At 36.6% G+C, this 16,983-nt stretch overlaps 1 protein-coding gene across 1 annotated transcript in view; it reads left to right on the forward strand.

Annotated features, from left to right (window-relative positions):
* Positions 1-7,876: 7,876 nt before the first annotated feature.
* The window catches only part of LOC107715629 (growth arrest and DNA damage-inducible proteins-interacting protein 1-like), an 11,659-nt gene continuing 2,552 nt past the window's right edge, over positions 7,877-16,983 (forward strand). Inside the window, exon 1 of the mRNA XM_016521786.1 lies at positions 7,877-8,026. Coding sequence (XP_016377272.1) covers positions 7,877-8,026 — 150 coding nt within the window. The remainder of the gene's footprint in view (positions 8,027-16,983) is intronic.

The following is a 16,983-nucleotide window of genomic DNA, read 5'->3' on the forward strand; positions in this document are numbered from 1 at the left end:
GTTTCCATTTTTTTGTGTTAATTTTGTTGTGTTGTGGCTTGTTTCTGTTGCGTCGTGGAGATTTTGTTGTTTTGCAGCTTGTTTCTGTTGTGTTGTGCTAATTTTGTTGTGTTAAGGCATGTTTCCGCACGTCCTGATTCTTGCCGAGTTAGATGTGTTCCAAGGTCAACATATTTTGTTGACCCTGGAACAACATTTAATCCAAAAATTTAGTCTTGACCATATCCCTACACCTAAACCTAACCTTAACCATGAGTAATCCCTAAAATCAGGGGAAATGATAGATGAATGACACTGATGAACAAGCACCAAACACTCATTGTAAGACTAAACTTCACAAAAACTATAAACTGGTTCTTCAAATCTGATTGGTTAATCACAATGTTGTTCCAGGGTCAACAAAGATGTTGATCCAGGAACATGTCGCACTTGGTAAAATCAGGTTCTGCGGAAACAGTGATCGATTTTTTGGGGGCATTCTTTGATGAATATAAAGTTCAATAGAACAGCATTTACCTATTTGAAATAGAAATCTTTTGAAGCATTATAAAATTGTTTCCATTGTGTTGTGGAGATTTTGTTGTGTTGTGCACTACTGCTCCACCACAGTTGTGGGAATACTTTTTGAAATGTTGAAATGTCCCGTTTTCTTGTTGTGAATATAATGCTATTTAAAGGTTACAAAAATTTTTCTTACGACGTTTTACTAACTTTATTTTCACCAAAAATATAACACTATTTGAACTTTGAGAACGTTTTGTTCCAAACATTATATAACTTTCAGATACATCATTCAGATTTTCAAATCCCCATTTTGTAAATCTTCTTTTGTTTTTACTGTTCTTTATTCCCCTTCAGGGATCGGAAAAAACAAAACTAGAAACAAAATAAGGCCGCAATAATTCAACATGTCAACAACACCCAGGCCGTTCTCAGTCTATCTGTGCTTTCCTGATCTGAACCCTGAGCTGGCTGGCCACCACGCGAGGAAAGCCATCCACAAATCACCTTATGGAGCAGTACATATGCTCCGGGGCACTGCCAACATGCCGCACAGCACCACGGGACCTCAACCCAAACACGGGAAACCGAGAAGACCTGAACTTTATGTTCCATACCGTTCCTTTGAGCCGTGTCCAACAGCCGTGTATATTTTCTTCTGGAGAATTCAGCATAAAGCCTCCTACCCTACACATTCCAGAACCATGAAGTCTGAAGCTGAAAATATTTTTCATCAAAACAACCATTTTCCGGGCAAAGTTTAGAATGAAAATGTTTTCATTTAAATGAGCCGGTATTTTATGCAAACTCGCCTAACGTGAGGTGACAGGCCTCATTTAGTGGATGGCGCCCACGTTTATGAGCCTCATTATGTGAACCTGTGTGGCAAACGCTGCCAACTAATGAGCTCATTTAGATTAAGGTGGGCTCTCGACTCGGGGGTGGGAAAACAAACACGCAGGTGACAAATCGTGCAGGGGGAACTGAATCTTTTATCACCGCAGAAACGCGAGCTTATGTCTTGAGCGATTTCCTTTCTTCTTGGCGTCTGATGGCGCGGGCCAAAGGATCAGATGCCAAGTAGTGGAGCGCTGACCAGCGGGGTTTCAGGAGAATGTAAAGGAGCGACTGCCGCTTTGCAGGTGTTCCTTTTAAAAACCACCAGTGCCAAACAATTTTGGCGCGGCTCACTGAGATCTCGGTGCCGATGCTTTTAGTTTGTTTGTCTTCTCTTTTCAGCGCTTTACTCTTTCTGATACAGGCCTCTTTTCCTCCGGTCGTCTATTAGCCAACAAAACAGACGTGTTCGCCCCCTTTTCTTTCTCTTTTAGATTTCTGTCCTCAATGACCGTTTTTGGTGCTCTTCAGAATTTTAAATGTCACTTCCTCCAAGTGGCTGCTTTAGTTCCCTGCAATCTCACAGCAAATTAACATTGAAGTTCATATTATATTTATTTTGTAACAGTCATACATTTTGTTTTGTGCACAAACATCCCATTTCCAAAGGAAATCTTAACCTGCCGTTTATACAATGTGATAGACAAAAACAGTTTAGGGAAAAACAGCAATACATAATTACTTTTTTAATTACAAAATAACTTTCTTTACACATAAACTGGTAACTGATCATTTTTTTCCACACGGCTTTTTCATGCATTTTAAAGGGGTCATATGATGCGATTTCAAGTTTTCCTTTCTCTTTGGAGTGTTACAAGCTGATTGTGCATAGATAAGATCCCTGAAGTTGCAAAGACTAAAGTCTCAAAACCAAAGAGATATTCTTGATCAAAGTTAAGACTCTGCCACGCCCCCCTAAAACGGCTCATTCTAACACGCCCCCACATATCTACATCACCATGTGGAAATATTTGCATAATGCGCCCAAATGATCACGCAAAGAAAGAAGGCGTGGTTTCAGGAACAGCAGTAGTGTTGATGCAGCATGTCAGGGAGACGCTGTGTGTTTCAGTGCGAAAGCAAAAGCACTTTATTTGGATCACTTACAACAGAACAGCAATGCATTTTATGGACGACCGTTTCGTGAACCTAGGAGAAGAGGTCATTCTGCCTTTGCTATGACAATCTGGCGCTTCTGAATCAGCTACTGTTTTGTTATTAGTTTAAGTATTTGCTATTGACTGTTCAAATGCGGAGTTTTGCGCATAGTGTGTGTGTGTGCGCGCGCGCGCGCGCGTGTGTGTGTGTGTGTGAGAGAGAGACAGGGTCACATCACAGTGGAGTCAGCTGTCTTAACCGTGGCTTGTGTACTGCAAACACATACCAGCTTCATCACTGTGTCTGTCACGCGACTCTGTTCCCCTTTCGGGCTCTGTCTTTACATTTATTTTGAAAGATGAAGCTCGCGATTATGGTAAGGGGCGTTACATTTCCGACGAGTGCTTGCGGTGTTCGGCCAATCACAATGCACTGGGTCAGCTGGCCAATCAGAGCAGACTGCGCTTGTCGGAAGGAGGGACTTTGTAGAAAACGAAGCGTTTGAGAGAGGCGGGGCATAGAGGACCTACAATAATGTACAGTATTTGAAAAATAATGTGTTTTTTGAACATTAAAGCATGTCAACATATTCTGTTACACCAAATACACAAAATAATGATCTTTAAAAAAGCATCATATGACCCCTTTAAAAAAAAAAAGAAAGAGGCAGACTAACTTTACTCCACACTAAGCAAATTTATGTTCTTTCAGTCCTAAGTGCAATTTTCTGAGATTCAGAGGGCACAACAGAAATGATGATGAATGTATCACCACCACCTGCTTTGTTCAAAAAAATTGTATATATAAGCTTTTAAAGCCTTTTAAAGAGAGAAAAGAAACCACTGAGGGAGCGTGAGGGCAAATGGGCTGTTGAAAAGACCAGCTGGCCATCAGTGCTTTTTGTGTTTTGTATGTTGGTGTGGTGATGTCTCTACCAGGCCTATTAATCAGCTTGTTGAACAGCATTCCACCGTTAAAGGTCATTTATAGGGTATTATGTGCAAGATGGTATTGCGGTAATTCAATTTTCACTGTTTATTTACAGGTGGCAAGAGGCATGAAAATCTTTCCAGACTGCTAACTGCAAACACTACACAAGTTTAAAAAAGACTTGATATTTTCCTGGCTGCTGCATTTCATTGAATAATCAGAGGTGATTTTATTCACAATCAATTCAACTGCATTTAAGTTTTATGTGGGCCAACACTCTGAAAATATAATACTCACTTGTTTGTTTGCCTCAGCTCTATTAAAAAAAAAGAAAAAAAAAAAAGAGAGTTTTATTTATGGCTAACCTATTAGCAAGAATTTTTATTTTAATAGAATTATTAAAAATAAAACTAAATTATTTTTAGTTTTATTGATATTTACTATAATTGCCTAAAAAACAAGATTTACTTCATTAAAATATGCAACACAGTTCTTCAACCTTTTTTCACATTTTCATTTCATTGCATTCAATCCACTTAAATTTGTAAAATTGCAGTTAACCTAATCCATTTGTGCTGGGATGACATGAATTATTTTTGTTGTATTAACTGAAACTGGGCCGTTTTTATCTTCCAAGCCAGTGTTATTTTAGCATTACTTATATTTTATTATAGTATTCATTAATATTTTTTATTTATTTTTCTTTTAATATTTTCAGTCTTTACTTTAATTTTAGTTGAAGTTTCAGACATTTTATTAAGTGCTTTTGTCATTTTTGTTAGTTTTCCTAATTAGCTTTAATTTATTTTATTTTAGTTTTAGTTAACAGTAACAACAACAACACAAACACTATAAGGTCCAGTGTTCTTTTAGACCCCATTGACATTCATTGTAAGACAGCTAAAACATCGTTCAAAATCTCTTTTTTTACGTCCTTCAGAAGAAAGACTTGTTTGGCACGACATGAGGTGTACATTTATAATTTTTGAGTAAACTATCAAGGCCAGGCACACTGTTCTCGGCTCTGCTCCAGAAAGCAGGCTAGTCAACACAGACAACTCTGTTTTTGCAAAAGTGCTAGACGTAAAGAAAGTATGCTTTTGCCCTCATTGTGTGACAAAGTTAATCCTTTTGCTCAGAATGAACAAGCACACATGCTAACCGGCAAAACATGCTGACCCGAGAGTCGAAAGAGCATTTTCTGTTCCGACCCGAATCCAGTATTTGATTAGAGCCTTTGGTTCTAAAGAGCCAAAGTTCAAACAATAAGAATTTACATATGTTCTGCCGCCAGTGAATGTCAGAATAGGTCAATGCTGCATGGGTATTAGCACTAGATTTAGAACTGTGGGACTGATGTACAAGCCTCCGTAATACAGTGGATAAGAGCAAACTGGCCTCGGGTTCACCGCAGTAATAAGAGAGACCTGCTCTGTGCAGAGATGCTCAAAAGGTGTGCTTTTCGCCATGAGGGGTGAAAAGGATTTATAGCTAAGGAAGTGATCAAGGCAAAAGACAGGATCAGGATGTTTTTTTCTCTCTACCTGTAATGAGGTTGTCCACCAGGGTTGTCGGGATACAGAAAACCCCCACCAGAAGGTCGCTCACAGCCAGGTTGAGGATGAAGAGGTTCGTGACTGTTCTCATCCGCCGGTTCTCCAGCACAATCAGACACACCAAGCCATTTCCCACCATGCACAGCAGGAAGATGAAGAGGTAGGCCATAGTCAGGGTGGCAGCCACAGGTAGAGAGTGCTGGTAGTAAGGGTAGTAGGTGATACTGGTGTGGTTGGTGACATTACTGTTGTTTGCGTAATCATTCTGGAGGCTGCTGTTCAAATAGGGTGCGGAAAGCTCCTGCGACATCTCCATTTCTGCTGGCTCCTCCGCCATGATGTCCCACTTGCTATGCGCCTGATGGTGAACACAAATCACACACACACCACAGTAGAGCCAATTCAAATCAATATTGTCAAAATGGAGACAAAGATGACTTTTCAGTGTAAAATGCATTCGTGCAAAGAATTTGGGCACAGCAGTGCGTCAGGCTAATGGGAATGTGCAGTCACTTTCTACAGATGCGTCTGATGCGTGCCTAAGAGACTTGCTCATTGTTTTGTGTGATTTTATGCATAGTGAGTTTAAAACAATTCATGCTGTTTGTGAAAATGTACGTACTGTACGGACAAAAATTAAAGAAAGAAGGCGTGGTTTCAGGAACAGCAGTAGTGTTGATGCAGCCACAGTGTCACATCACAGTGGAGTCAGCTGTCTTAACCGTGGCTTGTGTACTGCAAACACATACCAGCTTCCTCACTGTGTCTGTCACGCGACTCTGTTCCCCAGAGTAAAGACATTGCTCTGTCTTTACATTTATTTTGAAAGCTGAAGCTCGCGATTATGGTAAGGGGCCTTACATTTCCGAGGAGTGCTTGCGGTGTTCGGCCAATCGCAATGCACTGGGTCAGCTGGCCAATCAGAGCGGACTGCGCTTGTCAAAGGAGGGGGCTTTGTAGAAAACGAAGCGTTTGAGAGAGGCGGGGCATAGAGGACCTACAATAATGTACAGTATTTGAAAAATAATGTGTTTTTTGAACATTAAAGCATGTCAACATATTCTGTTACACCAAATACACAAAATAATGATCTTTAAAAAAGCATCATATGACCCCTTTAAGACCAAGTAAAGAAAATTTAACGCATAAACTGAAGGAAACACAATACTTCAATATTTTCTCTAAATATCAATGTCTAGAGAGAACACGATGAGTTGTTTTGGCAACACTTCAAAGTTTGAAAATGCGACTTCCAACAGATGTGATTGAATACCTCTCAATCACTAGAATCACACTGAGAAAAAAAAAAGTTTTTCATTAGTATTTTTGTCTTGTTTTCAAGTGCAAATGTTTAAAGATTCTTAAATCAAGAGGCATTTACTTGAGAAGCAAAATGCTATAAGATAAATCTTGTTTTCTGAGAAATGAATAAAACATTGTGATTTTATGATTAAAACATGAACAAGTATATGCCAGTGGGCTCAGAAAAAAAATCAACTTAATTCAAAAGGGAAAACAAACCACATTGAAAGATGTTTGCTCTTGCTTTAAGCATGAACTCATTAAATTTTGTTCAATTTTTCAGAAAACAAGACATTATATCTTCATTTTGCATCTCAAGTAAACGTATCTTGATTTAAAGATAGATTAAAGATAGATTTAAAAAGACTGAAGATGATATTTATTTATTCATTCATTTATTTATTTTTATTTATTGCAGTGCATGCAACATTCAATGCCTTTTCAATGACTTCATGAATATCAAAGACTTTCTGCTCTGATTTAAGATCTTTTTAGGCCTTTTTAAGACCTTTTTAAGGTCTTAAAAGAAACCTGACTTTACTTTTGTAATTTAGTGTACATATTGCAAAACAAACAAACAAAACATGCACAATAAAACCAAGAAATGTGCAATAGGAAAATAAATGTGTAAAAAATTCTAATTCTAATTCTAAAAACAGCATAGCATGCTAACAAACCACTCTGAACACTCAACAGTCAGCAACCACCTACAACACCCTAGCAACCATATAGCAACACAAATAAACTGTTCTGAGCACCCGGGCAACCACATATGTTTTACATGGGGAAAATTAATATGAAAAACAAAAAGGATTTCAATTTGATAGAATTTGCTAGATGCTAGATATAGATTCGTTGCAGATTTCTAAACTACATTAGTTCGTATTCCCTTCTAAATATGAGAATATTATATCAAAGACATATATGTCTCATATATTGTTGCACAAACAACCACTCCAAATGCTGGAGCAATTGCATATCAATGCTTGACAACCTCCTACAACAGCCCAGCATCATGACAGCTACAGAGACACCAATTTACTTCAGAAATCTAGTTACACGTTATTGCTAAATCAATATAGAGCTTTGCTTACAAAGTAATCAGGATCATAGCCAAGAATGTTAATTGCAATGTGGTCTAATGGATGCCTTGCAGGTATGGAAGACTTTCAAGACCTCAGCATACTCCATTATGATTATTCACTAACTCTCTCGTTTCGAATGGATAAAGCTGTTTCTTTAACTCATTTAAACATCTTAGTTGTTTTTTATTTTAGCCACAATCGCCATTGGCTTGCTCACTTTTGCTACAAATAAATTTGAATTGAACTGTGTGTGTGTGTGTGTGTGGCATGGGGTGAGCTGTTGACATCTGATATGAGATACGGATAAATAAGCAGACAAACAATCCTGGAACGGCACTTCTAGAATTATAAAAAAGCCCAAACCGTGATGATTAGTAATGAAGATGTGATTAGTGTTCGGGAGCAACTTCTCTACCCACTCGTCCCCCTGCAGAAATCCGAAGCGGGCCACGATGGCACCGGCCATCAAGGGCACCTTGGATTTGCAGATGTTGTAGCTGATGACAGATGGCACTGGCACGGGCACGGGAGCGTCGGGACGGTGTCTGCACCAATCCAGAGCCACCTGCACCCCTCTGCCAGTCTACCATACCCGCAGCAATAGATGGACGCTGTGATGAGTCAGCTCTCAGGGAGATCAGATCAACCCCAACAAAGGTGAGAACATCAGATGTATTTGAGATCTCTTCATATGATTTGCAAAAGAAGAGCTTCGATGAAATTAATTTTCGAGAATTAAATTTTTTTTTTTTTGGAGAAAAACACGTTTGGGCTGATATTTTTATCATAATGTAAAGTTAATCTAGAACCTAGAAGTCTAGGTTTTAGTTATACTGTCGGCTTATTTTCTGAAAGATAATAATATAATTCATATTAAAATTGTAAAGTATTACTCAATATCCCATATTGCAATTTTTCAAATTTCATTTTCAAAGCATCTAAACGGTTGCATATTTTTCTATACATTATAAAGCTGATTTTACATAATGCAGAATGAAACATTTAGTTGTTTTTTAAAACAGAAAAAACAATATAGATTTATAATGTATGAATCTATATCTAAAGTCTATAATATTTATAGACTTAAGCCTAGTCCTAGACTAAAATGTAAGTCTGAGCTCTTTCAACTGAAAGAAACTTTGAAATATATCAGTGCCTTTGTTTTGTCTGAAGATGCACACCAGAAATGTTTTTTTTTTCTTTTTCTAAGCACGTTTATAAAAATTGCTTAAATGTCTTAATTGAACTATGATTTAATCCTGGCTTAGTCTAAGCCCCGTCTGTGAAACCGGGCCTTAATCCAATATTGGCATACATATACAACTACACACACATACAGATACATTATATGTATACAACTGCTGCTGATAATTATTGTAGAATAGATTACATATTATATACATTCATATTAATCTATATTAAAAAAATGAAAAGGTGTTTCTTTCTGCATGATGTAATATCAGGTATCAAAACATTATAATGTATGAAAAAAATAATGTATAGAAAAATATGTAACAGTTTAGTTGTTTTGAAATTGAAATTGATATTGCAATATTGGATATTGAAAAAGACAGGATTGTTAAATGTTAACACTGTATTTAAATAATGCTTGAATGCTAAATGGAAGCACTAAGGAGACATGGATTTATTCTCAGGACTGCTCAGATAATGATGACATTTGAATTCATTGACCATTAACTGTATTTAGCGCCTCTGGCATTGCATCCGTTTTCAAAGCATCAGTAGAAGGGCTCAGCTTCTGATTGGACGACGAGCCCTGCTCAGTCCCCAATGGGTGAAGACACAAGAGACGGACACGAGAGCATGACACAAATGTCAAATCACTTATTAATGTGGACATACACAGCCATGGGAACTAAATCTGCTCTCATAAATAGAAGTGGCAAAGAGGCAGCAATGTTTGTGAGGAAGAGTTTTAAAAGCTAGATGAAATGGGACAGTCCAACCAAAAATTTTAATTACAAGTCATCCCAAAACTGTATAACTTTCTTTCTTCTATGGAAGACAACAATATTTTGAGTCTGTGGTCACCAAATAGCTTTGGTTTTTATTGACCATTGTATGTACAAAAAACACAATGGAAGTCAATGGGAACTGAAACCTAAATTTCTTCAAAATATCGTCTAAAAAAAACATATAACTTTTTAAAAGATATAGCCACAAGATTTCAACATTACTGTATATGTGCCTAGGTTGATAAAATCAATAACTTACACTGTCTGTGCAAAGTAAAAAAATTGTTCATGTAAAGTTATAAACCAAATAATGTTTGCACAATATGCACCAGGATAATTCACTTTATCCACTTAGAAAAGCATTCTCAGAGTCAGCACTAAAAAGATGATTTTAACTTCAGAGCTCAAATAACATTTTTTATACAAAAATGTATGCAAGTTATTTCATAAAAATATAAGCTTTATCTGCTTTTAAACCCTGCCATCATTACACTGTAAAAATATATATTTTTCGAAGTTGCAAATAAAACATTACAGTAAAAAAAAACATGCAGTATGTTTTTACAAGGAAGTAATATTTCTGTTTTTCTACTTCAAATTCAATGTGTTGTATTTCTATGCAACTGTTTGTGAAATTTACCAGCAATTCCTTAAAAATTTCTACACCAATTTTTTTCAGTGTAGATTTCCAATGTACAGTAAGTGCATTTTTGTGAACACAATTTCTGTTTTAACAAACTAAGGACAAATTAAATAACCTCCACATCATTTTCATTTCTGACCTCGAATTGTTTGAACCTTTCAATCTTGTCTATAACGTGGAAAAAACGTTGGCATATGTCTCATTGCTTCAATCCATAATTTGTTTGATGAAAACCCTGTAATCAAAAACACTTTTATGATAATAACAGCTTCGACGACGAGCTTCAGGGGTTAACAAGCCACTGTGCTATAAAAATCACAACGCTTGTATGTTTGTTTTTTTTTTACCTGTTAAACAAAGCCACAAGACACTGAAAATGTCTGAAAAGGAGCCAGACTGAGTTATGACTAAGTTTTCCTAACTTCGCATCCCATTATTCTCTCGTCCGCCTCTAAAATGCGTTTTTCTGTCTCCCGCGGTGACAGAAACACATTATTAACGGGAGCTCAATGTGGTACATCCATTATTGAAAAGCTCCCCGCTGAACGTGCTCCCCTCCTGAGGTGCTTTCACGTGTAGTTCTCGCTTGGGTTCGTTCCCAGTTTAGTGAAGGGGAATCATTTAAACAATGACATGGAGACTTCCAGATCCGCCTGCAGGATGAGAACATGAGCAATGTCACACTCTGCATGTGCGCTGATCGTTTGCTTCGGTCTTGTCGGGCCTATGGAGCAGTCATTTCTACAGCATGGCTATGTTCAGATTAGAACACATACTATATATTCTGTGTGCAATATGCAGTTCTATGCCAAAAGATGCAGTAAACAGCACCATGATCCCGTATCCCACAATGCAAAGTGCTCAACTTGACTTTCTAGTTCCAGATTAATGAAGAACGAACCACTAATATCAACCCCAAACCACCCTACTTCTTGACTTGGGCTGTTAAAAGTATATATGTGACCCTGGAGCACAAAAGCAGTCTTAAGTCGCTGGGGTATATTTGTAGCAATAGCCAAAAATACAATGTACACACAAAATGCTGGGTTAAATATAACCCAGCGCTGGGTTAAAAAGGGGTCAAAATTATCGATTTTTCTTTTATGCCAAAAATCATTAGGATTTTACGTAAAGATCATGTTCCATGAAGATCAAAACTTATTTTTTTTATTAGTTATATGCATTGCTAAGAACTTCATTTGGACAGCTTTAAAGGCGATTTTCTCAGTATTTTGATTTATTTGCACCCTCAGATTCCAGATTTTCAAATAGTTGTATCTTGGACAAATTTTGTCCTATACTAACAACCCATACATCAATAGAAAGCTTATTTATTCAGCTTTCAGATTCCGAAAAATTCCGAATTAAATTTTTTAATTACATTTTTAACCCAAAAGTTGGGTTAGTCCATATTTGACCCTAAGTTGGGTTGAAACCCCCCAGCATTTTTTAGAGTGTAGTAAAAGCACGCATCACAAATGCCAAAACATCTTTGGGAAACATCCAGCAGTTGCTTTAACCTACAGAAGCGTTAAACCTGTAGTGTATTCAGCAGCAGTGCTGATCAGAAGAGCCATCTGTTAGATTAGAACTCAGCCTACAGGTGTTCCGGGAAGGTATTCTTTTCATGGCGTCTCCACATCACTCATCACATACACAGATGTGGAGAGGGCTTTTAGAAATCCCAGACAGCAGCTTATGTTAAATTACGCCTATATTAAATTTAGATCGTTAGTTCGTCATTGAGGTTTTGGAATGACAAACAGCTTTGGTTTGAACCAAATGGATGATATCTCTGGCTATGTTCGGAAATAATGTTAGCATACCGTTTACTGCATATCACACTTTATAAAGTTCATACAGCAAACAATCTTTTTAAAAAGCAGTATGTGTAATATAAATATTTCACAGTATGGCATATACTGTTGTCACATGACCCTCTGGTTGTTTAATACGTCTACTGAGTAGTCTAGCTCTTTTGTATTTGTACTGTAATTTTGTTTCAATAAATAATTAATCAAAAGATTAAAAATTGCTTCTGGATCCCTTTTCACACTGGGCAGATGCATTGCATTGTGGTACATGGTATGCATATTTGGGCAAATTCAAATATTTGGCTAATTCATTATTCAGTGTAATTCACGCACGAGAAAATTTGCATTCATATTTGTATGCATACTGCAAAAATAGAATAGCCATAGAATAGTAAAAAAATAAATAAATGTACAGTGCAGTATGGTTGTACAGGTATGACAACATACACTACCATTCAAACAGCAACTGTATTCAACATTGATAATAATAAGAAAAAAGATTATTGAGCAGTAAATCAGCATATGATAATGATTTCTGAAGAATCATGAGACACTGAAGACTGGAATAACGATGATGAACATTCAGCTTTGATCACAGGAATAAACTACATTTTAAAATGTATTCAAATAGTAAATAGTTATTTTAAATTGTAATAATTGTAATAATATTTCTCACAATATTTTTGTTTTTACTGTATTTTTGATTTAATAAATGCAGCCTTGGTGAGCATAAGAGTTTAATTACATTTTTAACCCAAAAGTTGGGTTAGTCCATATTTGACCCAAAGTTGGGTTGAAACAACCCAGCACTTTTTAGAGTGTATGAAGAAGCTTGAAAGATTTGGATTTATGCAGCAAATTAGAATAATCTGTAAAATAAATTCGTTTGGAAACATGACCTCGATTTTAGTCCTTCAAGAGTCTTTTTGTACAATCTTTTGTCTTTAAGTAAGGTTTCTGTACAGTATAATATTAATCTTAAACCATTCTAAACTAAATCTATATGTTTTAATAGAGCATTAACTGAATACTGAAAGTGCGTATTTTTCCACAATTGCAAGCCTGTTTCCACTTCAGAGTAAAGAATAAATTAGTCAATTGAGAAATAAAGTATAAAGTTATCAGAAATGGCAGGTATGGGCTTCCAGAATTTTCTGGTTTACTCTTGAAATTCAGCTGATAAATCACTCATGTTTTTCCTCATTTGTATGCTGCACTGGACAAAAGCATCTGCTAAATGACTACATTTAAACGTAATCAGTGAACAAACCATCATTACCATCAAAATCACATATGTATAGCACTTGTATTGTACATATAATGCACTTTAAAAGCATGAGAGACATCTTGTTTACTAAAATGGCATCTGGACATTCCCTCGGCTGTACTCCGGTTATTGTAGGTGGGGGAAACGGCAGAACCATCCCATAATGCAACATCTCCATGAATTTCTCATGAGTTGGTTGGAAATGTGGTGGCCTGTAAATATTTAATCATAAGGCCATATGGATGGTCTCTTTGGATGAACTCACAGGAGCAACACAAGAGAACAAACCATCCATAGTGCCTATATAACTGACCTTTCTCATCTACAGGAGCGTGACTAACAGTTATAACAACTAAACATGACAAAAAAACAATGTTGTCCTGAGATATCAAAGGAATACTCCAGGTTTAGTACGAGTTCATCTTAACTGACAGCATATTGTCAGTTGCAACAAAAATTTGTTTTCATTTATTCCTCCTTTTCTAAACGTGTGGCACTTACAATAGAAGTGAATGGGGCCAATTTCAATTATATAAACAAAATGAAAACAACGCGTTACAAATCTTTTCTGTGTAAATGTATATTCCATTTTACAACAACTGAACGCTATAAACCCTTACACACTAAAATGGCTATAAAAATTACGACTTAATCAATTTACAGTTCAAATAATAGACAAGTTTTGACAGAAGAATTAAATTGCTTTTATAAAATAATAAGCTTCACGTTTCTGCTTTTAAATCCTGAATTTAAATGTACACTATTAAATTAGTATAAATCTGTATAAAAGGAAAAAAACAGATCAATAAACAGATTAAACATATCTAACTGTATATAACTAAGGTGTTGTTAAAATACAAGGATATCGTAAAACTTTAATACTATAAAGGATCATAAATTAAATTATTACCTTCTTAAACACTTCAGTTTTTTTATAAATGTTTTGTTACGTTTCTATTTAAATAAAACTAAATTAATGTTAATATGACAGAAATATTAGAGTAATAATAACAAATTCGACACAAACAGTTAACCATTTGATACAATATGAGTGAAAACATGATTTTAGTGTGAAAAAAAAAACGCTATAACTAACCATATTCAATTTTACAACTCGGTTGCCAACACAACTTAACGCCATAAATCATAAAACACTGAAACGACTGTAAAAAAAATACTTTACAGCTCAAATAATATGCAAGTTTTAACATAATTAATTTAAGAGCGCAAATAAAACTATAAACTTCAAATTTCTGCTTTTGAATCCTGAAAAAAATCGGCTCCATTAACTTAAATCTATTGAGTTTTACTTATTGAACTAAATCTATAGCATCTGTCTACCGTATTGTTTACTTTTACATTGAGCTACATGATAAAGTACAATACTTTAGTTGTTTTGAATCCCTGAACATATGTGGCCTAATAGTGACGCTTGCCTTAGAAAACACATACTGATGAAACCTCTGCATTAAAGCCAGCAGAACTGATTTTCTCAGATGGTCGTGTCTTTAAAGCTTCTCAGTTGGCAGCGATCACCGGTGTCCAAATTAAGCCCTGTGTCGCGCATGGCACGCTGCGGACCCCTCTCAAACTCTCAGACCCTCAACCCCCCGCCATGGGAACTTTCGAGTTATAATGATGCACTCGCCGCGACACAAAAGCTCTGACATCTGTCTCTCCAAGAGGCGCATTCTAAAGCTGCTTGTTTGTCCCATCTTTACATTTTTGAAAAGAAATCAAAACTAAAAGAAGAGTAGCGGAAGGAGGGGGGGGGTGTGTGACTACCATATTGTTTACTTTTACATTGAGCTACATGATAAAGTACAATACTTTAGTTGTTTTGAATCCCTGAACATATGTGGCCTAATAGTGACGCTTGCCTTAGAAAACACATACTGATGAAACCTCTGCATTAATTAAAGCCAGCCTGATTTTCTCAGATGGTCGTGTCTTTAAAGCTTCTCAGTTGGCAGCGATCACCGGTGTCTAAATTAAGCCCTGTGTCGCGCATGGCACGCTGCGGACCCCTCTCAAACTCTCAGACCCTCAACCCCCCGCCATGGGAACTTTCGAGTTATAATGATGCACTCGCCGCGACACAAAAGCTCTGACATCTGTCTCTCCAAGAGGCGCATTCTAAAGCTGCTTGTTTGTCCCATCTTTACATTTTTGAAAAGAAATCAAAACTAAAAGAAGAGTAGCGGAAGGAGGGGAGGGGTTTGTTATAGAGAGGGAGGGCTGAAGCATTTAAAACAAAGGCCTTTTTCTTCCTCCGAGTGCTTGCTGGTTAATAATCCAACCCTCCCATGCTGCGTTCCAGAAATTCAAAGTGGAGTTTCTGCTCATCTGCTCGCTGAAGCTGGCGTGGACCATTAATAAGAACAGAAGTAGACCGCATGCAGCCCTATGGGTGAAAGAAACGCTCAGGGAAAAACCTAAGCCCTCTTAAGACTCTTCAAACACGATAATTCATCCATTCATCAGCAAATTATGTGAGGAGAGGAACTCTCAGTGTGTCTGTAAAATAAACTGGATCTATAAAGCTTTACCTTCTTAATATCCACTATCACTTGATTCAGCTGATTAAGATCACATCATTCAAATAAACATCCAATTATACTGGTTTATATTCATCTTTAATCAGATTTTGAGTTTTTTTGTTCTGCTTATTTACTGATTTTCTAATTATTTTTTATGGACAATTTATAGAATTAAATAGGTCACTACAAATGGAAAATAAACAGTTGAAACAATATATTTGTACATAATTGAGGAGTTGATCTAATTCAATGATATTCATAAAACTTCTGTTTTTAGGATCCTAAATTAAACGTAAACATTTGTAAATGTAAAATTAAATTACAAAATATTAATTACATTTTACAATTCTAATATTTAATTAACATTTATTATAATTAATTCTAATGTTTAATTAGCACTTAAAACCTGGAAAAGTCAGATTTTCATGATATGTCACCTTTAAGTAAATCTATAGTATCTACCATATTGTTTACTTTTACATTGAGCTACATGATAAAGTACAATACTTTAGTTGTTTTGAATCCCTGAACATATGTGGCCTAATAGTGACGCTTGCCTTAGAAAACACATACTGATGAAACCTCTGCATTAAAGCCAGCAGACCTGATTTTCTCAGATGGTCGTGTCTTTAAAGCTTCTCAGTTGGCAGCGATCACCGGTGTCCAAATTAAGCCCTGTGTCGCGCATGGCACGCTGCGGACCCCTCTCAAACTCTCAGACCCTCAACCCCCCGCCATGGGAACTTTCGAGTTATAATGATGCACTCGCCGCGACACAAAAGCTCTGACATCTGTCTCTCCAAGAGGCGCATTCTAAAGCTGCTTGTTTGTCCCATCTTTACATTTTTGAAAAGAAATCAAAACTAAAAGAAGAGTAGCGGAAGGAGGGGAGGGGTTTGTGATGGAGAGGGAGGGCTGGAGCATTTAAAACAAAGGCCTTTTTCTTCCTCCGAGTGCTTGCTGGTTAATAATCCAACCCTCCCATGCTGCGTTCCAGAAATTCAAAGTGGAGTTTCTGCTCATCTGCTCGCTGAAGCTGGCGTGGACCATTAATAAGAACAGAAGTAGACCGCATGCAGCCCTATGGGTGAAAGAAACGCTCAGGGAAAAACCTAAGCCCTCTTAAGACTCTTCAAACATGATCATTCATCCATTCATCAGCAAATTATGTGAGGAGAGGAACTCTGAGAGTGTCTGTAAAATAAATGGATCTTTAAAGCTTCACATTCTAAACATTTGCTATCTCTTGATTCCGCTGACTAAGATCACATCGTTCAAATAAACATCAAATTAAACTGACTGATATTCATTTTAAGCACTGATTGATATTATTAGTATTATATATATATATTTTTTTTTTTTTTTTTTTTTTTT

Source organism: Sinocyclocheilus rhinocerous, unplaced genomic scaffold (assembly GCF_001515625.1).
Source record: "Sinocyclocheilus rhinocerous isolate Xijiao unplaced genomic scaffold, SAMN03320098_v1.1 scaffold239, whole genome shotgun sequence".
NCBI lineage: Eukaryota > Metazoa > Chordata > Actinopteri > Cypriniformes > Cyprinidae > Sinocyclocheilus > Sinocyclocheilus rhinocerous.